Raw genomic sequence first — 24,880 nt, forward strand, 5'->3', positions numbered from 1 at the left:
AGTCACATCCAGCAGTAAGTTTGAGCAGGGGAAGGGGTGTATAATCCCCCTCCCTGGTCTCAGACTCCACTGGGGGTTTGCAGGGGAAGGGAGGGGTAGACCCCCTGCAAACTGGGCTGCATCCCCAGACAGGCTTGCCCTCCTTTTCAGCCAGTCCTTACCTCTCCAGCTAGGGAGCAGAGGGGCAGAGCCAGCCCTGGTGTCTGGAGCAGACAGCCCAGCCCAGCACAGGGCTGCAAAGTATGCTGGGATACTCTGATTTAACTTCAACTAGGAAGACGGCTGGGACAGAAGTTTCATAAACCAGTTAAGTCTAATGCTACATTCAACCAGATTTATCTTAAACCAGTTTCAGCCAGTTTGAAACTGGTTTATCTGCACTGAGCTTCTGTTTTGTTACAAATGTAAACCAGTTTGTGATCACTTAAATGGGTTTATGTGTAGCTTCTGCTCCTAGCTTATACGATCAAGAATCCATTCCACTTGCTGAAAGGAACCAAACAGCAACACAAATGGGCAGCAGCTGCTTGATTATCCTCTTCAACAGCAGATTCAGCTTTTTTAGAGAGACCCAGGGTATTAGATCCTTTTTCTGGATCTAGCAATGCTTTTGTCATAAAGGGACCAAATCTCTTGAATTTCAGGGCTGTGTCTCAGTGTCCCTGAAAAGCCCCTGAAATAGGCTTTTGGACCCAAATTTGACAAATTAATCCCAAATTGCCTGACCTGCATACCCCAAAACATTGCAATGGTACCAGACAGCATCATGATGCATATGTATAGGATGCAGCACAATATTGCCGACCCCCACATGAAGTTAGACTATTTCTGCTTCAAGAGGTAAATGCTCCTGAATGCAGCTATACTAATTAGTTCTGCTAAGTAGCAAAGTTAATTTGTCTGGGTACATGAATGCTGAAAAGCAGAGCTAATTGGTTGGGTGCAGGACTATGTGACTATGGCTATACTGCTTTCACCTTGGGAGGTAACAGTTACCCCCTGAGCCTAAGCAGTATAACCACATGTATGCAATGCTGTTCTTGAGTAATTAGCTCTGCCCTTCAGTACCACACTGAGGTAGCTACTCTAACCAGAGCCAGAAATAGTATACACTACCATATTTTCTTCACATAACACTCCCCACCCCCGTATGACACACTCCTTGTTTTTGGATCACAGAATAAGGCGGGGTGGGGGAGGGAGGGATTTTTCCAGAATCATGGCTAAAGTGACAAAGTCCTCCTAGAAACATATTGAAATTCCCTTGACTATTCCTTTCTCGTTTTGCAATGAATTGGCTCGGACTGTGTTCACCCCACTTTTGTGATCCAGAACAGGGGTGTCAAACTCCATAGGCTGGATGAGTGGTGTGAGGTTGGTCAGCAGGCCATGCCTTTGATATATCTAGTCCAGAACTCTTTCTAAGTGAAGACATTTGCCAGCAGGAGCGTTCCCTGAAACAGCAATTTTCAATAAACATTGGAGAATGCTTACTGAAAGCACGTTTGAATTTATGAATGATAATGGCCCTCATCTTTTCAGAAAGTGAGGCTGAAAGCATCACCAAGAGTAAATGAGCATGAAATTGTTGTAGTTAACAAAGCTTCAACAGCTGGAACTCCTGCAGATGCTTGGGATGACCAAAGTGTACCTCAGTGGTTAACCAGAGAAGGCAGCTCAGATCAGTATAAATCTTTGCATGCTAAGTCCTATAGACTTTATAACATATCTTTACCACTTACTGGGTACCTTTACCATTTTTTGTGTTACCTTACATTGAATTAAACTGACGTGAATTGAGCAATAATGTCCTACTATGGACACTCCAGGGCTCAGCATGTTCCATCTTAATCCAGTTTGTCAGGTTCATTCAAGTAACAGGAATTGGATAAGATCCCTATGACAATCAGCTTGGAGTAAAATGAAATATTTTAGAGCAGGATCATCTAAACATCTGGCTTTTTATTGTATATATATTATATTTTCCAAACTTAACACATGGTGATATGCCATGAAGTAAGATGCACCTAGCAAATGGAATTGAAATAAAGTGCAGGAAGCTTGCATTTCATTTTTCATTGTCTCTTTCATCACTACATGTATTACTGATACAGCCAACAGAGTTTGAGAGCACATGGTACCTAAAGGTACTTGGAATGTGTTCTTAATTATATCTTTCACTTCGGTGACATGCTGTTATGAGCTTGCAATGGGGCAACAGAAAAAGCTTATGTCTTATTTAAATAATGGTGTTCATTGCCAAATAAAATGTAACTACCTGTCTTAAAATAGGATTAATTAAAGTGTACAGGAAAAAAAAATGAAGTTCATTTATATTTTATGCTTGAACCCCAATGCAGACATTTCATAGCATCCCCAAAAGTAAGATTTGGGTCAGCCTGGTATCCTCAATATTGCTATCAAAAGCAGAGATGAATATAAAACCTGCTCTTTTCAAAAGCTTGGCTTAAGTATTGCCATTGTGAGACTCTCATAACATATTACTTTTGTCATTACTGTTTTGCAAGATAATTGTATCAGTGATCTAACTTTTGACGGCATCCAAAGTGGCTGGAAATGGTTTGCTCTAGCACCTTTGTCTTTTAAAGGCCATTTGGGGCTTGTTATTTTAATCCTTGTGCAGCCTGATTTATCACTTCAAACATCTGTCAGATGTGCTTTGTCTTGAAATTGATAGTGATAGTGTTACTGATTTTTCAACAGCAGCTGTTAGAGGTTCATTAGTTAGACTCTCAAAGGGTGTAGATAACTGTAATATTTTTCTTTGTTAATTATCTCTTATGCATTAAGGATTCTGGAATCCACCAGAAATTTGTAGCATCTCTGTTTCTAGTTCGCCAAGGCCCGCCATTTCCTTTATTTAGCCATATTATTAAAACCCTCTTCTTTACATAATGCAATACAACTGGAAACAAGTGACATGCTGGTGAGTTAAATAGGAATTCAGGGCAATATTTGATGTTCCGTATTTATGGCAAAGAAAATCAGGCAGGGCCACAAAGTTATGAACTGAACTCAAACTGATTTCAAAGTTCTGACACTTGAAGATTGAATCTATTCAGGCCCCTTTGAAGTTTAAATTTTCAAGCATAGAGCACACAGCTGACTACTAACAATAGGACAGATTGAGATTAGGTATAACCAATTTCCCATCTCTATAAACTTTTCTCAGTTGTTAGCTTTGCTGTTGTTGTTAAAATGCATTCCCTAAAAAAATATTCAAAGGTTGCTTCTATCCAAGTAACTCCTGCCAGAAACTCCCAGGGTCTGAAATATCTGTGAACTCTCCAGCAGTTAGGAATGCATGGACACTATTGCTAGTTCAACTAGCAATGCTAACCAACAGATAATTACAGTTTGAAATTAGTTTTTTAATAACTGATCTTAGCAAATGTAAATTCAAATCTCTCAGGTTTTAAGGCTAGGGACAGACACTCAAAAAGCCTGAGCCTGAACTTACTCAATCTCTGCAGGTCATTCTAACCTTAACTTGAACTGATCTGGAGGTGGATAGACATTCCCTTTTCATTCCAGAAATGCAGGCATATGCCTGCAGTGGCTCAGGCTAGAAGCCAGGGGGCACTAGAGAAGCCCTCCCTTCCCTTCTTCAGTGCTGATGGGGGGGGGCATGGTCATCCCCCCACAGGATGCCCTGATTAGGGAGGGGTCTCTCCACCCCCAGCACCCCATCAGGGAGTTGATAACACAGTGTTTATCAGTCCATTAAGGAAACACGAGCTTCTCTCATTAGTTCCAGCTCTTTTTAAACAACTTTTTCCAAGGAAGGAATGGAGGGATGCTACCAGCTGACCTGTTGATTAGCTCCAAAAAGCCCTAAGTCAACACTGTGCTGCCTGGCTTTGTCCTGTCTGCCACAGCACAAACTGTAGCCAGCATACGGTATGCTAGCTAGTGCTGAGAAGTGTCTGTGTAAGGCAGAGGGGAGGGGGGAAATCTCTGCTGCAGCAGGGAGTGGTGGGGGGGAAAGCAGGAGAAGCTGGGCAGAAGCCCTGTATGTGCAGTCTCTGCCAGAGCTGCAGCCAGAGAGCAGAGGGGAGGGTCAAGCCCGGAGAGCATGCCAGGATGCCGAGGTTCTCTGATTTAGCTTAAACCAGGATGGGGTCTGGGACAGACATTGCATAAACCGGTTTGACTCAAATCAGTTAAGTCTGATACTATGTTCAACCAAGTTTATCTCAAACCAGATTTGGTCATTTTCAAACTGGCTTATGTTCACTGAGCATCTGTTCTGTCACAGGCTTAAACCCATTTCTGATCACTTAAACCAGTTGATGTGTAAAGTCTATCCGTAGCCTAAAGGAATAAGCAGGAGGGAGAATTATTAACTAGATCAACAGATGTCTAGTCAGCAAGTGCTAGCATAGCAGGTAGGGTTCAAATTGCATGTTGACTGTTGTGGGGGGATCTGCAAAAGCAACTGGAATGCCTATCATGATGCCCTAATAAAATCAGAGACCCCTCCCCCCCTTAATGATTTTCAAATTTTACAGGGGGGCGCTCAACTTTTATGGGGGGAGGGGGACTCAGCACCCCCCCCCCCAGTTCCCCTCTAATTTGAACCTTGCTGGCAGGGAGAGTTTAGTGCCCCTGTTTCAGTCCACAATGTGGGAAGCTCATTTAGGAGCTAGCCCTGTAAGTTGTGGAGCAGCTTTTGCAAGTGGCACTGTGACTGCACCGCAGGCATCCTGGCATCTCAGAGGATCAAGGCCATAGAGGTGAATTGAAATGACTTGGAAAATTCAGCTAAATGTATTTTTCTCTTGAGGGACCAGTCCTGCAATTGATCCATAGGCAGGTACTTACATGTATGCAGAGCCCTGCCAAATCCCCCGCAGAATCCATAGCAGATGCAGACAACTCAAAAAGTATCGGAAAAATCAATTCCTCTTTATGTATCTGTCATAGTTCTGAGTGCTGTTTCCAGGGTATTGGCTAATGATACAGCTAGTTCCGAGTCCTGGGAAGTAAATTGCCTTTGATTAGTTCCCTCCTGAAATGTCTTAGTGGGTAATTTTACACAGATGGCCCTGGTAAAGTTTTCTGATCTTTCACAGAAGCCCAGACATATAGTAGCAAATGTATGCACACACACACACACCCATTGTTCCTATTTCCTTTATTTTTAATTGCAATAAACAATAGAACTTCAGTTGTCAACATTTTTTTTTTTAACTGAAAGAGAGGGGTTGCGGGGGGGAAAAGTGAGCCACCACATGATAATTTACAAAGAGCTTTTGGTCAAGGATTTTCACAGGGGACTTTGTACCGATTTAGAAGAGCAGCCTCCTTTGGAGTGAAAAATGGGGCCTGTTTTCCTCTGCACAGGAATACTGCATAGCAGGTTTGGACCAAAAAAAGTGTGAAGAACTGGTTTCCAACAGACAAATGAGTAAAACTCATTTTCTTTCAGTCCAAAGGGGAAAAAACCACCAAGAAAGGACAAAGATAAAGTTCCTAGAAAAGACTCAGTGTGCCTCTCCTTCAAAAGAAGCAGGAGCAGAATTAAATGGTGGTTGACTCTACACACAAAGAGACTAATTTAAAATAAAAAAACACATTTACAAGCTACACACTATAAACAATTTATCTAACTGAGCCCTTAGACATTTAAAAATATAACTGACTACTACAGCTCACTAGAAACTGTAATTACTTTCCAAAATTCATGTAATTTTTCCCCCCCAGAAACGATCTTTTTTTTAAATAGGAAACAAGTTTGTTTAAAATGCTTCTAAAATATATTCTTGTAAATATTTTCTTTTAGGAGAAAAAAACCACTGTTTTCAATTGAAAAAAGTTCTCAGACCTGGAGTAATTACTCATCTAGGACCCTAGCAAGGGCATCAGAGCTCATATCCGTGAAAAGGGCCATTAAATCATTAACGATCCTAAACACTGGCGTCCTGAGTTTTCATTACATCCAAAAGGCAGCACCTCCAGCAGCGGCATCCTTTATGCTGCAGCTCTGATTTGCTAATGACTCCTAAGATGAACGAATGCCGTGTCCCGAACAGCTGAGACCACGTTCTGAAACACACTGAAGTTTCTTTTGAGATTTCCTAGCCATGCAGGCCTAAACTCAGTTTAGTTTAGGAAGTGCAGTGAGATCACAGCTTAAATTGGCATGTCTACACACATATTTCCTGTATGTTGTAGCTTGATATTTTTATTCTTGGGCTGCTTGAAAGCTACTTTGTGTTACCATCAAAAGTAGAAAAATGCTTCCTTAACCCTTAACTATATACGTATACAAATAATAGACAGAGACACATTTCCTCTCTTAGATCTCTGAGGAAAAAGGGCAAAGTGCCTTTCCACAGTGCTCATAGAGACATGCTTCATTAGGTTTTCAAATTACTGGCAGAGATAGAGACAGAATTTGCCATGTTCCACATTAGCAGCAACAACGGTGCTGAGCCTATAGATTTGCTTTTATGCTTCCAATTTATATTTGTTGTGTTAGCTTCTGTGTTAGTTTGGCAACTTTTGAAAGATATCTGTAAAAGGCTAACTGTTAAATAAAGTTTCAGGCAAACTGTGCAAGGTTTGCAATTGTTTTTATGCTTCCTTCAGATGTTTGAGTTTGAGTTTGTACTTATCTGTGTTACTAGGTTTTCAGACAATGATGCATTACAGCAGGAAATACTAATACCCACAATTAATTCCTTGATGTATAGCTTGATTCTGTCATTCTTCATTCCCACTCTGTCACTTTCCTATTATACTGTTCTGACAATTCCCCAAAGATTCAGAAGAGAGATGGCTTTGGGGGAAGTCATGCCACTAATCATTGATAGCAATATGTTGTGCAGCAAAGATTGGTTTCAGTTTTGTCAGCAGGGTTGATACTCAGGTGCATCTCTACAGGGAAGGAAGTTCTTTGTGAGACTCATTTACAAGCAGAAAATTTAATGGGCTGCAAGGTTCGATCATGAGGGTTTTCTGCTGAAGCAAGCTTGTCATTTTAGTTTTAACTACAGGAGACAGGACAAAACGGTTAAAGCAATCCAATTATATAACCTATTGAACAGAACAGGGGATTTCTGGCTACCTTTCATTAGAGAAGCAAAGTTGCACTGGCTGTAGCTGCTTTAAAACTCTCAGGTGCAAAGGAATTTGCAGACCCCAAATACAGTAAGGGGGCTGATTTGTATTGTTGCTGGACACCCACTCTTTCACTGGCTTCAGCTGAAATTCTGGATGCTCAGCAGTTCTGAAAAATCACGTCCTAGATTTCGGTGTTCTGCTCATGAGATGAATCCCTCTGCTGAAACAGGTATTACTAACAATAATAATTTGTAGGAATTTTTAAAAAATGAGACTGCTAATCAGGCAAATGAACCCTAAAACTGGTGACTACTGTTAGTTTTTAACAATGCAGAAGGAGTAACTCAAAACTACTATAATCACCAGATGGATGTGGAAAGGCATCATGGTGGCTAGCTGTTTGCGTTTACAATTTAAGGGGTGAATGACAACGCTAAAATGAAAATGGTTGAAGCTTAGGAAGGTGAACAGAGTGCCCTTGCTAACCAGATTGCGAAGGGCATTTAGAGGGATAAATGCCAACCTCTTGTTCTACCATTCTCCACCCCCCACCTCTGATTAGTATGGGTGAATTGTGGCAGCAATTTGTGTGCAATCTACACCGAGGAAATAATTAGTTCAAAGATTTTGACAGATGTTTAACAAAACTCAGATTTCTCTGCTAATCAAGGTAAACAGAAAGGGTCTTTTGTGTTACTAGGGTCTAACTGATACTGTATCAGCCAATACAGGGCTTACTCCCTGAAATCAGAAATAATGGGGTTTGTTCAACAATTACAGCAGAGGTGTCAGACTTCCCACCAAAGGTATGTTTTATGTTAATGAAAAATCCTCATCTTTGCAAGTGGAATTATCTAGAAAACAGTGATGGGAAGTAAGTCAATATGGTTTGCTCTTTATAGCTAGAAGTATTGCCAGAGGTGTTGTTTCAAGGGTAGTTGGATTAATAATAGCTTTGTCATAATTAATGGGCAGCATGGCTCTATTTGCTTCCTGGTAATTCTTTGTAAAATGTGCTTTAAAAAGGAGAGCTTGAAATAAAGAAATGTGCAACTATAGAAAGACTGATAAGCAAAGGCAAAGCAAAACATTGCTGAAAGGAGGACATAGTGAGAAAGGGTGACCATTTTCAACCTCTGTCTCCAAAATAGAACCAAACTTTATTTAATGTTCCCAGTAGCTTTGATAAGTGACCTTTTGCTTTCTAATCAGCCTGTCCCTCTGCTGAAGGTTACCCTGTGCCAAGTCCATAGATCTCTAGCCAGGGAGCGAGCTGTGTCTGTGCTCACTGACAGGCTGTGACGTGCTCCCTGCTCTGCCTAGTGCACAGAAGTAGAGAAACATTCTTGTGTTGCAGATATAGCTCTCTGCTTTCCACACATGCATCAAGCAGAGGAAGGCGTTTGGTCCGTAGACCCTGCGAATTAAGGAGCAAAACTGTGACGGGAGAACAAAAGCCGCTGTAATCCCTGAAGGGGCAGGTGGGAGAAAGTGTTGCAGTTTCTGTTCTCTCAGTATCAGTAGGAAAAGATACCTTATAAAATGTGCAGAGGGAGGAGGCGGCAAGTATGGGCTAAAGGCAAAGGGGAAAGGGGAGGCAGGCAGGGCACAGGCTCTGGGCACTGACTTGGGGAAGGGGAGGCACAAAAACATCAGCCACTTCCACAACCGGTCCAGCACCACTGCCATCAGGGATCCAGCTGCTTCTATTGCCCCCACATTGCCACCACTATTCGGGGGGGCAAAACTACGCAACTACACCTCTGGTTAAAGGCCCCTGACTTTTCTCTCTGGGAGGTTTTTGGTAATTTTTTAAATCCTGACCAAACGTGCGTCCTTGTTCTTTTCATTCTTTTGACCAATTTAGTTCAAATGAGAGAAATGCTTACATTTGTGAACCTGTGTTGTTTGCCCCGTACATCTGTAAATGGTCTAATGTCATAAATCAATCTCATACCTTCTCCACAAACTAGGGCCAGAGCTTTGTTTTACTCCTCTGCAACATCTTCTTCCCCACCTCTGCCCCCATGCCTTTTTAAATAAATACAGAAGCTAAATGACCTGTTTTCAGTCTCTGACACTTAACCCCCGATTCAGAAACATCAAAATTCATTGCCAATAGTCAACCTGTAGTTATTTCATGCTAAGTAGATCTAAGGAGGGAAACATGGGGATGAATTCTGACAAGTGCTCAATGTCCCCTACAAGCGCTTTATGTCCTGAACTTTCATTGGCTCCAGCTACAGTTAACTTAAAGGGCGCTGACAGATGTACAGCTTCCCACTGTAACTCATGGTGCTTTGTAGGAAGTGCCATGAGTTACAGCATTCCCTGCAACCAACAAACCCCCCAGCCAATGAGAGGGGCGGGAGTTTATCTGGGTTTGCCCAGCTTGGGCTGGAGGGTGGGATGGGTGAATTGGAGCCCCCCTTCCCCAAGGTTACCCCCCTCCTATTCTGAAGACAGCACTAGGGGTAGGGCTGAGCTGTTTCAATCCAGCCCTCCTCCCAGCATGCACTGACAGACATTAATGAAGGTGCTTTGATTTGAAGCACCTTCATCTGAATGCTCATGTAATGAGGGTTCAGATTGTTGTGCTACTGGGTACTTTTAAAGAGCTCTGCAGCCATGCACTTCTGTAAGAGCACGGATGTAGAGCATGTTCAAGGAGCTGATTGCACGATAAATGTAACTTAGGTCTTCACCCACAATTTCCAGTGGGCAGTTGGCTGGGAACTAGAGTTTATTGAAAAATCAGAATTTCTATGCTGTGAGAGAGCCAGACATTTTGACATTTGTTTTGGTCCAGCCAGAATTAAACCTAAATTTGAAATATCAAAATGTTTCATAGAACAGAAAATGTAAAAAACTTCAGTTTCAATACAAAACTATGTCTGTCTAAGCTTCCTCTTCCTCTACATAGACCAGACTTTCTATTTGATTATATCTTCCCATCATGCACCATAGGATTTCAATTGGAGTGGAACTGTGCTCTATAGAGGGAGATATAGATCTACATGAGAAATCATGTGCTATAAGAGAACAGGGCCACAGGGTGTCTGATCTAGCATGTCTGTTGCGTCTCATGACCGTTGATGAAGATATGAAACATTTCAGTGCAGTTACACAAATGAAAGCGTCTGAATTTTGGTCGACCTGAATAATAATTTGCTTTGATTCTCTCAATGGAAAACAAAAACTTTCCAAAGGACTACTGAAAAATGTATTTTGCTAGGTAGGTACAATGACATATTTCAAACTACTGCTAATCATGTCAGGCCAACCGTACCCTGTCATGCATCCACAGATGCATCTCGAGCAGGTCCAGGGAGGTGATCCTCCCCCTCTATGCGGCACTGGTCAGGCCGCAGCTGGAGTACTGTGTCCACTTCTGGGCGCCACACTTCAAGAGGGACGTGGATGATATGGAAAGAGTCCAGAGGAGGGCCACTCGTATGATCAGGGGTCAGCAGGGCAGGCCTTATGAGGAGAGGCTACGGGACCTGAACCTGTTTAGCCTCCACAAGAGAAGGTTAAGGGGGGACCTTGTGGCCTGCTACAAACTGGTCAGGGGGGGATCAGCAGGTATTGGGGGAGTCCCTGTTCCCCCGTGCGCTGCCAGGAGTGACCAGGAATAACGGTCACAAGCTGGCGGAGGGTAGGTTTAGACTAGATATTAGGAGGCGCTACTTCACAGTCAGGGCGGCTAGGGCCTGGAACCGGCTTCCAGGGGAAGTGGTGCAGGCTCCTAGCCTGGGGATTTTTAAAAGGAAGTTAGATGAGCACCTTGCCGGGGTCATCTGACCCCGGTGCTCTTTCCTGCCAAGGCAGGGGGTCGGACTAGATAATCTACCTAGGTCCCTTCCGACTCTAGCTACTATGAAACTATATCAAATTAAGATTGCAGTTTGATACAAATATAGAAACATAAACCAGCCTGTTACATGCGACAAAAACAGATGAAAAATTCCTGATGTGATCTGTTGGTAATCCATACCTTCAAACAATGTAAATAATAGGCACTGATCTTTGCTAACTGGTATAATCCAATAATCCAACAATACCTAGTAGTAGTGCAAAGATTATGCACTAGTTGGTTAATTATCCACTCCATAGGCTTCTGCAAAGCGCTGAACCTCTTTTAACACTACATTTGAGTCTACCTGATATGTTATTAAGAGTTTAAGCTTTGATTGAGAAAAGCCCATAAACGTATTTTGCTAAGCAGGAATAGATTTAATCAAATGAACGAAGGTAAGCATGTGTTTAACTGTTCACCTGAATCAGGGACTTCTTTCCCACTATTGGTAAATGCAAATTAAATGGTCCTTATTATAATGAAAGCATGTGGGTTCACAGCAAATTTTGAAAAATACGCCTGTGCCTAGACAGAACTGAATATAGCTTTTCTGTATAGTCCAGCTAAAAGATGCTGCTTAATTTCTGAGTTCCTTACAGCATTCCTGACAGCAATCACATCTGCTACCATAAAACCCATCACAGCCTCTGCCTTTGGGAAAAACACATTTAATTATCAGTAAAGTTCAAGCTCAGCTTGTTATGATGAATTATTAGAACCTGTCATCATTTTCTTACAAAAAAAGGCTATAATGGAATACAATTTTATGTTTTTCCATTTAATTGATGAAGGTCTGAGTTTTTATTATTCTTGCTGGACTCAAGTGTAAGATGCTGAAAAAGCTAATATGATATCATTGTATCTAGCTAATGTGTACTCTCTGCAAAATTGATAAGCCTGTCAAGACATAAATTATTTAAAATTTGATAAATGTGTTGGAAATCATTGAATGTTCAAACAGATAAAGCAGAGCAATTTCTCTTTTTCCCCTTCTTCAAGCTTAGTTTTTTGTTCCCGCAGTTCGGCGATTCTGCATTATTATTGCTATATACGGCATAAAAGACAGTAGAAATACTGAAATTAGTGTGAAAAAGCCAGAGAAGTACTATACAGTTATAGTAGGGACTTGAATATATTCTTGTAAGATAACATCTCTTGAGCTTTATCACCAACCCATGGGAAATGGCCGTGTTCTAAGCAAGCTTGCGCAAGGAGCTATTTCCAGACATTAACTTCCCAGGCTGGTGGAGGTATAATGAACACAATTACCAAAAGAAGTAGTGGATTCTCCCTCTCTTGGCATCTTCAAGACTGGATACTTTTCTGGATGATATGCTCTAGGCAAACTCAAGCTATTGGGCTCAGGACAGAAGTAACTGGATCAAGTTCTGAGGCATTAAAGAGATCAGAAGAAATCATCTGATGTTCTTTTCTGGCCTAAAAATCTATGGCTTTGGAGAAATGGATAAAAGCACTTGTAATAAGAATGGGCCACTGAAAAAAAAATCAAACCAATTGAAGTGCACAAGTTCTCTTTCTTGACTAAACAAGTATTTTTCAAATGTGAAAGAACTGTTCTTTACTAGAAAACAGGCACTACAGCAGCATGGTGAGATACTGAGCAAGTCACAGTTTTCCAGCATGTGCTTCGTTCTTTTATTGCAGATTTTTTAATTTCCTGTAAATTGCTAACCAAAGTGAATAAACAACCTAACAAAAGGCATAGGACCATGCTTGCTAATAGCAAAAAAGCTGTCATCAAACAAGGAGCATTTACAATGTATGGAGGAAAATGGATCCTCAGAGGGTTCAGTTCTCTTACACTGTAAAACCTTTTGACTTAAAATAAAAGAATCTGTACACTAAAAATGCATTGTACTTTGAAAAGCACAGAAATTATTCCTTTTTCTAACAATCTCACCACATTTCAGCTCCCTGAGTTCCTCTAGTGTAAGCTCTGTGCATTGAGCATTCAATTCCAGAATCAAGTCATTCTTTGTTAAAAACAGTTTAAAAATGTTAAACACTTGTAAAACATAAAGCATTTCTTTATCAAGAGCTTGCATAGCTCATCTTCAAGCAACTGATTCACCTTAGCACTTCTGCAGCTCTTAAGCCTGGCTCTCTCAATGCAAGTGGGACAAGATAGCAATAGGAATTAGGTAGAGTCAGATATTAAGGGTTACACTAGATTCAAGAGGACTTAAGTCTGCAAACATTATAAATTTGGTAAAGTCTTTTTTTTTTTTTTTTTAGTGTAAAGTTTAACTCACCACTTACAAAAACATTTATTCCTCCAACTCAAAAAAAATATTCTTTGTACAGAAATATTCACTCATAATAAAATGATTTGTATAACCATGTGTTCACATGTTATGCAAAGCTAAATGGAAGATTGTCAGATGCAGTAATCGGTGAATGCTTGCTGCTGACATATATTTGATTATCCTATATGTATGCTGAGGTGCTTATTACCATGGAATAACCATGTTATAAAACAGGATATGTTATGTACCATGAGTCAATATAGATTTTGCTTAGCATGGTTTGGTGCTGTGGTCCAACCCCTCCCTCCAGCATGATAGTAATATTTTGATTTTAAAGACCCCATCAACTGTGTACAAAGTCATTATGCTCATTTAACTGCTGCATACACAGTTGCCCACGCCACAACATTTTGCATTTCCGTACCATGTTTGGACCAGCATATTCATGCTTGTACCCTCATTTCCTACTGCCTCATTTTGAGGTGAAGTGCCTTGAATAGGCATATACCAAGTGCTACCAGTTAGACAATGCTCTCTTACGATTTCTTACTTCCAAGGCCAGAACTGGTGCTGCCAGCAAAATTCACACTCAAAGCTGCACCGTGGCACCAGACTCTTTCTGCTGGCAGAGTTACACTACGTCTCTGAATGAAAGATGGCTTCTGCCACTGCCCAGCAGCTGGTAGAGAGCACGTGTACACACACTTGTACCTTCTGCCAGCTGCTGTGGTCTGATCAGCTGCCGTGCCCTCCACTCCATGCCCTGTCAGCACAGCTGATGAAGTGGAGCTACATGGATGCACTGGGAGCTGCATGGGGCTGCCACAAAGCCGTGGGTGCTTGTGCACTGGTTCCGGTAGCTGCTGTCTTTTGCAAGCTAAAGCTTGCAGTGTAGACAAGGCCAAGGAGAACTGGGAGGAAAGAGGACCAGGCATCTAACACAAGCATGGGAGCTCCAACACAGTGCCAAAAAAAACAGAAAACCCAGCAAAACAAGTGTGCTGAGGACAAGAAGATAAGGGTGTGCAAGCCCAGTTCTCAGCAAAGGGCAAATACCATTAGCTGGGCTTAACTTAATCAACTGTAAATACACTTGGTGTTAAGAGACACTCATGTCACAGATCCTTTCTAAGCCTCTTTTCTCAGCATTTCCCACTGTTGCTACCACCAGCGCAGCTTCCATTCATGGTCGCAACAGCACAAGCTTAAACTGGCCACCAACACATTTAATCAGCAAGTCCGTGAACCTTGCTGAAAACAAGTGGGGAGAACAGGTTCTGAATGTCTGCTTCTGGCCAGGCAGGAAACAAGGTTTAAAAAACACATATCACCCATTGGTAAATAGAGAAAATAGTTAGATTATTTATGCCTCTGAAAAGGTGTGGGTCAAGTTTTTACTCCAGGGATAGGTGAGGGTTTGCATCAATTCTTGTTTAATCCAAGCAATATTGCTTTTTCTGCAGCACGGGAGATAAGTTATTTTCTTAGCAGTGGTTATGGCCGGCTGCGCCATGAAGTCCTATTCCCAACATCACCCAGCTGCTTTTTAACTAGTGAACAAGATTGAAAGTGGCTGAAGAGCTATACATAAACATGATGTTGTTTCACGCAGGCTTTTCTATCATATTGACGGTTTTCCATAGTATCATTACAGCAATGCTGTTTGTGCTGTTACAGATAAGCATCTGTCAGTGTTTCCATTAAAATCCCCTATTTTTACGAGTTTTAACTCAGCCATGAAAAATTTAGTCCACAGGCAGAAACTTGACATACAAGGTCTCCATTTAGGAATGATCTTTATTGTCTTTTTTCTCCTTCTGCATCCAAAGAAGAGAAGAATTTATACAAGTTGAATTAGAGATATGAGCCTGACTACTAAATCCAGATCCAGCCCTCAAGGCTGGCAAGTGCAGTGTTTTTGGTTTAGGAAGTCAGATGGTAGTTTCAGTTCTAATTACAAATTCATATTGGGAATGCTTGCAGATATGATTGAGGGTTTCCATTCAAGTTTCTCTCAGCATTTACATGGCATGAGCAGCCTCCACATGCAAAGCAGATCAGGGAAGGAGCAGAAAGCACAGCAGGAGATCGGCCAGAGGAACGGGATCAGAGTGGTACTCAGAGGGTTCAGGGCTAATTTGTGGCATTGCCTGCCAGAAAGGTTGTCCCTCATAGATCTGTGTTATTAAGAGACCATGAATAGTAATTTCATGGGGTTAGGTTATGTTTTTTAGTTTTATTACTGTAACCAATGGCTTTATTTCTAAAAAGAATATTATAGTATAGACTAAGTTGTCTTAATTTTCTGTTTTACAAAGTGAGGCAGTTAAAGATTAAAAATAAAGCAGTGTACTGTACAGTCACAACACCAGTTACTGATCAAACTTAAGAAATAGCAGACCTACAAGTTAACACTATTGAAAACAACATTTTAGTCTGGTCTGACTTTAAGCATTGCCCCTAAATGATAAAAATAGCACAAAAAATCTATATTTATGAATCAAGTGTCATTTGGACTATTCTGAAGGAGAGTATACAGAACAGAGAGTATATAGAAATGAAAAATTAGCCCTTCATGCTAAACCTGCCAAAGTTATAAATTCTAACAGCTGTCCTCTGTATGTATATGCATAATGATATAGTCTATATCAGTGTTTCTCAACCCTCGAGTTGCAAGAATATATGAAAGGGTCGTGAACAAATTTAAAAAAAGGATCAACAAACTTTAAAAATAGATTCTCCTTTAACGGCGAAAAATGTGTGAAGCCGTGCCTTTCCCTTTGCAGACTGGCAGCCCCACACACCCCTCTTACCCCACACACCCACCCCCTGCCCCACACACTGCGGGGGTGGGACCTGGGGGCAGCAGGTTGGGAATGAGGAGCACTGGTTTGGGACTGGCCATCGATGGTTAGAAATGGGTCCTGGTACAGAAAAGGTTGAAAACCACTGATCTATATGATCACATAATGATTACATGCACAATTCACAGGCTCCCTTCCACACACAGCTCCAAGAGTGGATGCACAAAAGTGCAGAAAAGCTAGAAATCTAAATGTACTACTTTCACACATTTGACTTTTACAACCTAAAGTTCTCAGTTTCATCAACATTTAACAATAAAGTTATTAAAAGCAATGTTTTTGCTTTACACTCAGCTTTTCCTAGTTAACATTTTGAAATGAAGTCAGTGATTTTCTGAGCTGAAGACCTAAGCATGACCCAAGTCTCAGTGGATGAATTGCTTAATAGTCCTTGAAAGTCAGATAGTCAGATCCCCTGTAAGGTAGTAAAACTGGAGCATCCAAAATCATGGTTATTCTTACTTGTGTATCAAGTTGTTATTTAACATCTATCAACTTTAAAAATTACTTTTATATTGTATCTGCAGCTGTAGGTAGCGTTTTATTCATGGCAACAGAGTAAGGTTTCCTCTCGAACAGTTACAAGGTATGAACAAGTACAGCACAGCTAAAGGTTAAGACTGTCATGTGGACATTGTAATAAGCAGGCTTCAGGGAACAGCTGAAATGTGAGAAACGATTTCAAAGGGAAGGGTTAGAAAAAAAGATTAGATTGGAGGTTTTTAAGTGGGGAAAAATCCCAGACAATTTTGCTTCTTCCTTTCACTCTACTTTTCAGACACTATGCTCTTTGGCCGAGAAACAGACCTTTTTCCTCTTAGTCCCAGTCCAATAAAATCCTTAGCCTAAACTAGTAGTAGTCGTCTAAAATTAGTCTAAACTAATTAAAGTAGTCCCCTTGAATGAATTTTTTGTGTAAAGAATAATCAGGTAAGGATGGGACCCGATTTGTATAAAAATGAATGCTATTAATGCTGACTTAGTTATCTTTCCATTTTCATTTTCACTTTCTATAATCCTGTCTCTCTCTCTCGAAACAGATACTTTGTGACACTAAGCAAGTAGTGCATGCCACAGATGTTTTGGATTGGGAAGACAAAGATGCTGCAGAGACATTGGTCGACAATGTTGTCCATTCCAGGATCATTAATCCTTTACGTCTATTTGTTAAGCCATCACCAGTGTTGAAACATGGCCAGGTGTCATATTCAGACAGCATAGACAACTTTTGGGATTGGCTATCCAACATCACTGAGGTTCAGGAGTCTCTTGCACGAACTAAACGCAGACCAATTGTAAAAACTGGGAAATTCAAGAAGATGTTTGGCTGGGGAGACTTCCACTCCAACATCAAAACTGTTAAACTTAATCTGCTCATCACAGGGAAAATTGTTGACCACGGCAATGGAACCTTCAGCGTTTACTTCCGACATAACTCAACGGGTCTGGGAAACGTTTCTGTAAGCCTGGTGCCACCTTCCAAAGTGGTGGAATTTGAATCATCGCCACAGTCAACACTGGAGACCAAGGAATCCAAGTCCTTCAACTGTCGAATTGAGTATGAAAAAACAGATCGTGCTAAGAAAACTGCATTGTGCAATTTTGACCCTTCAAAGATCTGCTACCAGGAGCAGACCCAAAGCCATGTTTCTTGGTTGTGCTCTAAACCATTTAAAGTTATCTGTATTTACATTGCTTTTTACAGTGTAGATTACAAACTGGTGCAAAAGGTCTGCCCTGATTATAATTACCATAGCGAGACTCCATACTTGTCCTCTGGCTGATGTGATCCATGTTCTGAATAACTGTAGAAATTCAGCATTGGTCATAAACATAAGAGTTTCCTTTAATCTATGAGGACAATGCTTTCATATCAGGTTAAGGTCTTTCAAAACTTGTGGCTGTGTTTGTGCTGTATCGTAAATATTCAAACCTGTTTATGTAAAAACCATTTTCATTTGACAAAGTTGCATTCCTGCTACGTTGTCATTAATAAGGGAAGTGTCAAGCAGATGCAGGATAAGAAGAAACAAAATTATGCATGTCACAAACACTGATCTTGAAAATTATTGAAGCAGGTTGGAGGGCTGCTTGAGTTAGCAGATGCATTGATGACTTTTAGTTGATTTGTACAGCACTTACACATTAAGTTCTCAACACGGAGTGGGAACTGGAGACACAAACAATGAACAATGACAACTAACACTGCTACAGGATGTCCATATGAAACCCCCAGTAACTATTAACCCTCCCATTGATTTTGATGGTTATATAGGCTTGAAGAATCTAATCCTAACATTTGAAGAAAATGGTATTTCTATAAAAGAAATGAAAGGAATTTGGTTCTTCCTGGGCATTTCTAAAAGTAGGTGTAGGCATTGACACGAAAGAGTTCTTTCTTCAGCTTTCTTACCTCTGGATATGCAATGATATAATCAGACATTGCTAACCCTGTGAGACCCTGTCAGTACAGGTTTGGTGTAGATTTCTCCCGCCTGTGGTTGCCATTGCTTTGCTTTATTCTCAGGTGTTTACATATATACCAGTACTAGTTTTACAGTAGAACACGTGCACCTTGATCTGTGTTCAGTGAGTCCCAGAGCAACAACAACGAGTAGATGTTTCATTTAGAAGTAAGCATTTATCTTTATGTCTCGCCGTAGAGCCCCATCCCTATATTACATTCCTAGCTAACAGAAAAATATCATAAATTAAAGCCAATATCCCAAAAGGACACGTTTTCTTTTTCACGAGTCCCAGTTAAAATGGCTGTTTTCAAATTAATAAAAAACAAAACATAAAATCACTGAAAAACAGAAGGTCAACACCCATCTGACTATTGAGACCCTATGCAGATATCCAAATGCTATGGCCAAAGTCCAGCTGGCCTCAAACAATATGGCTGTACTGAAGCCAACAGCAGAATTTACTCCTGTGGCGCAGAAGTAAGCATAAACATCACATGGGCTTTCTTAAGTAAAAAGGCATGTAAAAAAAATGAAAGCCAACACTTTTTCATTTCTGATGTCACAGATTCTTGCCAAGATTTGTGGAAAGGAATTAGCTGGGAAAGGGGGGATCTTGTTACATGTAAGTGAACACTGATGAGTGCTGGCAGAAAAGTACATTAACATGAAAATTAAGTTGTGCTAACATGTACTTGTAAAGATATGGCAGTGCCTCTAAACAGACAAGGAGACAGACTAATGTCAAGGCAAAATGGACCTCACTTGCTGACTTTTTTTTTGTTCGTTTGCTTGTAAAGCGTCATACTGAAAAAGAAAAAGTTGAATTTGTTTTTGTCTTAAGGTTACAAATTTAGAAACGTGGTTTGGTTTTATTGAGAATCTAAAGGTTTCTGCTCACATCGTGCATATAGTCTCCCATTCTCAATAATAGAGTTTTCCATTTTTTAGTCTATGACTGCTAATGCCTTCATAATGTTTTATGTTCGGTAGGGCGTGCTCTAGATCAGGGGGGCCAACCCACAACAGACATGCCACAAGTGGTATGCACAGCCCATTTTTGTGGCATGTGAATGATCAGAAAGTGGGTAGGAAGGAGAGCAACGGCAGGCAGAGAACAAGTTGGGGAAGGAGTGAGAAGTGGATCAGATCAGGGAGGAGGTGAGAGGCAAAGCATGATCAGACTGGGAGGAAAACCAGTTAGGAAGGGAGGGAGAAGCAAGAGGGGAAGGAAGCAAAAGGCAAGCTAACAAGAGAGGGCTGGGAGCAAAGCAGCAAGCAAAGGTTGGGGGGTGGTAAGAAACAAGATCAGGCTAGAAGCAAAGCAGCAAGTGGAGAGGTTGCAAGAAACAGGTAAGATCTGGCGAAGTGGAATGGGGCTGGCAGCAAGGCAGCAAGTAGGGGAGGGAGTGAGATGGCTTATGCAGGAAGATCCAGTGAGGGAGAGCCTTTCTTCATTTACTCCCACAAAGCAAATAAACCTCATGTTTTGTGCACAATTCTTGTAATTTATTTAGTTTTAATTTTCTACAATGCTTAGTAATGTTGTAAAAGAAGATAAAACAATTATCACTCACCTCAATGCTTTTAAAACAACACCTGAGTAGATTTTCATCTCATTTTTTTGTCACGATACCTCAATGTCATGAAACGTTCCTTTTTTTATGAGCCTCCACAGCTGTGGGCCCATTGACTAGCCATGGGCTCTGCATTCAAATGCTACTCCCTGAAGCTGATGAAACATCCTTAAGTTCCACTGATTTAAGAGAATAAAAAGCACACAGTTCACATCATTGCTGAATTTGGCACAAATTGATAAACAGCCACAGTGATGTCTGCTACATTCTGTATCTGTCCTCATAGCAGGCTCATATTATTCCTTGCACCTTATTTTGATGCACAGGGTGAGGACATTTCAAAGATCATTTCCCATTTCCTGCTTGTTTTCACCTATGCACACAAACTGCTCTTTGAAATTCAGAGACTGATCTCTGGCAGACAAGGTTCTTTGGGTAAATCCAATATTTTTTATTAGACAAACTCAAATAGTTGAAAAAATTCTTCTTAGCAAGCTTTCAGGTACAAACACCCTTCATCCGGCAAGTCTGGGGTCTTTTCTGCCTGGAGTGTCCGTAACATGGAAGCAAGTGCTGCCAGGAGTCTACAGCCATGCAGATGCATGACTAAGGCCCCATATGCACATTACACTTGAGGCATGATTAACCAGTTAATCGCATCTTCTATTGTGACCCAGACACATTCAATCAATGAATAGCATGATAAAACAAGGAATAAGCCACAACGTTATTCTACAAAAAGAAAAAAAGTGTAATAAAACGTTGTGGCTTGTTCTCATCACACCATGAATTGAATGAACTTGGGAGCCCCATCAGCTGCCAAGGCTCCCATCTGTAGGGGTGCATCACCTACTGCCCTGGCTGTGAGCCTCATCAGCTGCATGGGAGCTTGCTACTTGCTGGTGCAGGGGGAGCCAGGGACTGTAATTATGGGCTCCCCTACACTGGCAATAAGGCACGATCGGCAAGCGTCTCTGTCATGGTAAGAGGTGCGATTGTGTGGGTTGTGCATCAGCTCCTATCGCACTTTTGCCTGAACGCCTAGAAGGGCTCCACGGTTAAGAGTGGTTTTCCACTAAGGCTGCCCAGCGGCATCTGAAAACAAAACAACAACAGTACATATTGTGATCCCTGGCCCTGCCAGAGGTGTGGAGAGCAGGGGGTCATTCAAATGTGAAGAGGAAGGCTGTTCCTGGGTTTTGCTTGCCTTTCCTTCATTCCTTCAAAAGCAAATAGGCGCTTCCAGCTGTTCAGTCAGAATCAGCGAGGCTCCTTGCCAGTTTGCCCACCGATCCCTCAGGGACTGGCTCCCGATCGCAAGGAGCCAGCAATCGCACCCTGTACCACGATGGTTCCCCAGCACCTGCTGCCACTTACTCTGCACACATGTGGGAGGGCAGGAGGTTTCTTTCTCCACTTTCCCTGCTGCTCCTGACTTGTCCTATAACTGCTGCTTCCTAACACTAGTCACACACTTTGCCAAGGTCTTTTCATAGGAATCTGACCCTCTTCTTCACCTGCTCAGAGGGAGATAAGCAGTGGGGAGGCAGTTGTTAGAAATCATGGTTTCTTGCTCAATATGTTCATCAGACTTCAAGAAAGGAGCTTATTTGTTTGACTTCCATGTTTGTAGTTAGTTTTCTGCTTTTTGAAACCATGCAATCCCAGGCAGTTGAGGAATCTTGAACTGCACAAGCCTTGTCACTTATTCCAGACCTTGCATACCTGGTATTGGTGATGTATAGTCTAAAGACATAATTATCTGCAGTATTCGCTTGCAGATACGCAGTGAAGTTATTATGAAAAAGTTTGTCATTCAGCAGCAGCAATTTTGGTTGCAGAGCGCAGTGGTCTCACTGGGCATTTAATATCTTCCCTTTAGAATCATCATGTTCCTGCAATAACACTTTTTATTGGTCACTAGTTGTTTCTCAATTGTATTAACAGAAACAAAATAAACCAGAGGTGATCAACCCATGGCATGGGCGGCCTCTGTGTGGCACACAGCGCAGAGGAAGGGGAGCAGAGTGGCACTCTGGTAGGGTGCAGAGCTAATCTTGTGGGCATGCCCTGCTGAAAAAAGGCTGGTTACCACTGATCTAGATTTAGGTGTATATTAGCTAGAAGTTATTGCTATATTCTCTGAGTTCAACGTTTGGTGCTTTTGTAACTTAGTCGTAAGCCATGACTTTATTGCCATGTATTTTTACCCAGCACTATAGAAAACTTAATAACAAACAAAACTACAAGGTATTTATTGTAGAGTATGTGAAAACCATAAATGTATATACACAAATATATGTGTACATGTAGAGAATATATGTGTACACTTATTTCTATGTAAATAAAGAGAGTTTGCTAAATCTGTCACTTGTTTGTTGCATCCTTTAATTTTAAAAAAAGATTTTGTTTCTTCTTAAATATTTTCCAGCTTGATTATTCACATGCCTACAAGTTTTGTTTTGTGTAGAACGTGTTCTTTTTCCAGAAGTACATCTTATGCAGCAGAATCAAGGAGGCTATACACCCAAGAAAACAGAGCACTATTAAGGTTTTGTAGCATTCACTTTGTTAGGCCTAACATGATACCAAACTGATTTTTATGCAAGGTAACAGTTCTTACCGTGACCTGTTTAAAAAGGTGTGCTTGTTACAAAGATTATTTTTAAAAATACATTTTGAGACTATTTTAAAATATGAGACAAACCCGGAAGTCCTAAATCAGATCTTAGTTCTATGAGGACCTCCCAGGTCCACTTCTCGGGTAAAACTTGTAGAAGGAACAGAGGCCTCACTGTTTATTCAGTTCTTGCTTAAACACCGTCCCAGTGAGACACTAATATGTGGATCATGGTCTCAGACAAATCACATCATGGTGGCCTGGGACAAAAGCACAGTTGCTTCAAAAGTAGCTAAACCTCTGTGTAGCCCTACCCAGGATATATGGGAGGTCCTGCATAAAGGGTCCCTCCATGCAGAAAATATTGACCAGACCATCTCACTCAATTGAGACCTCAGGATCTGGCTCCCTATTAGAAAAATCTCACAAATACTGTGCAAGATTGTGACATCCTTGAACATCTAGACAATATTTTGTGCATTATAGCACATTGGGATCTTCAGCAGCTTAAATTTACTGCTGAGATCTATTGGGTTAGAGTGCTAAAGTTTTTCATAGATTTCAGAGACTTCATAGACATTAGGGCTGGAGGGGACCTAAGAAGATCATCGAGTCCAGCCCCCCGCCCGAAGGGCAGGAAGTCAGCTGGGGTCATAGGATCCCAGCAAAATAAGCACCCAGTTTGCTCTTGAAGGTGTTCAATGTAGGTGCTTGAACCACCTCCGCTGGCACACTGTTCCAGACCTTGGGGGCTCGGACAGTAAAGAAATTCTTCCTTATGTCCAGCCTGAAATGTTCTTGCAGGAGTTTATGACTGTTCAATGTCATCATCCCTTGGGGCGCTCTGGGGAACAAACGTTCCCCCAGATCCTAGTGGTCACCCCGATAAACTTATAGCTGGTCACCAGATCACCCCGAGCCTGCACTTTTCCAGGCTAACGAGTCCCATGTCTCTCAGCCTGTCGTCGTAAGGTCTGTTTTCCTGATCGTGCACGTGGCTCTTCTCTGGACTCTCTCAAGCTTCTCCACATCCTTATTGAATTGTGGAGCCCAAAACTGGACGCAGTACTCCAGCTGCGGCCTCACAAAGGCCGAGTACAAGGGGAGAATGATGTCCCGGGATTTGCTTGAGAAGCATCTATGGATGCAAGCCAGCATTTTGGTCACTTTACTAGCTGCAGCATCGCATTGCAGGCTCATGTTCACCTCGTGGTCAATGATGACCCCCAAGTCTCTTTCTTCTATAGTGCTAGCCAGCGTAGTACTGCCAAGCCTATAAGGATGCTGCAGGTTTTTTTCCCCCCCCCATGGTGGAGAAGCTTGCATTTTTCGGTGTTAAACACCATCAGGCTCTTGTCCACCCATTTGCTGAGCATGTCCAGATCATCCTGGATAGCCCGTCTGTCTTCAGGTGTGGATGCTTTGCCCCAAAGTTTGATGTCATCGGCAAACTTGGCCAGTCTGCTTCTGACTCCAATGTCCACATCATTAATGAAGATGTTGAACAGTATGGGTCCAAGGACAAAGCCTTGGGGGACCTCACTGGTCAAAGGACACCACGATGAGTGACTGCCATCAATTACAACCCTCTGGGTCCGACCACAGAGGCAGTTTCCCAGCCAGTGGATCGTGGTGGAGCCAAGGCCACAACTGGGCAGTTTGGCCAAGAGGTGATCATGGGATACCAGATCAAAAGCTTTTTTGAAGTCAAGATATATGACATCAATCTCTTCTCCCTTATCCAGGTGATAGGTCACCTGGTCATAGAAGGAAATGAGATTGGTCAAACAAGACCTACCCGCAACAAACCTGTGCTGGCTGTCCCTTAGAATGTTAGCCTGGGCCAGTCCCTCAAGGATGGCCTCCTTAATAAACTTTTCTAAGATCTTCCCGAGGATAGAAGTCAGGCTAATGGGCCTGTAGTTAGCCGGATCCACTCTCCTCCCTTTCTTGAAGATCGGCACCACATTGGCCTTCTTCCAGTCTTCGGGCACTACACCAGAGCGCCAGGAGTTTTCAAAGATCCGTGCCAGGGGCTGGGCTATGACGCTCGCCAGCTCCTTGAGTACCCCGGGGTGCAGATTGTCAGGGCCGGCTGACTTGAAGGTATCCAACTTCTCAAGGTGTTCCTTCATGAGG

At 41.8% G+C, this 24,880-nt stretch overlaps 1 protein-coding gene across 1 annotated transcript in view; it reads left to right on the forward strand.

Moving 5' to 3' along the window:
• NXPH2 (neurexophilin 2) overlaps window positions 1–22,482 on the forward strand; it is a 69,854-nt gene extending 47,372 nt beyond the window's left edge. Inside the window, exon 2 of the mRNA XM_090045833.1 lies at window positions 17,120–22,482. Coding sequence (XP_089901959.1) covers window positions 17,120–17,863 — 744 coding nt within the window. The 3' untranslated portion in view covers window positions 17,864–22,482. The remainder of the gene's footprint in view (window positions 1–17,119) is intronic.
• The last annotated feature ends 2,398 nt before the right edge of the window (window positions 22,483–24,880 follow it).

Source organism: Crocodylus siamensis, chromosome 4 (assembly GCF_052110815.1).
Source record: "Crocodylus siamensis isolate JL-2025a chromosome 4, ASM5211081v1, whole genome shotgun sequence".
Classification (NCBI taxonomy): Eukaryota; Metazoa; Chordata; order Crocodylia; family Crocodylidae; genus Crocodylus; species Crocodylus siamensis.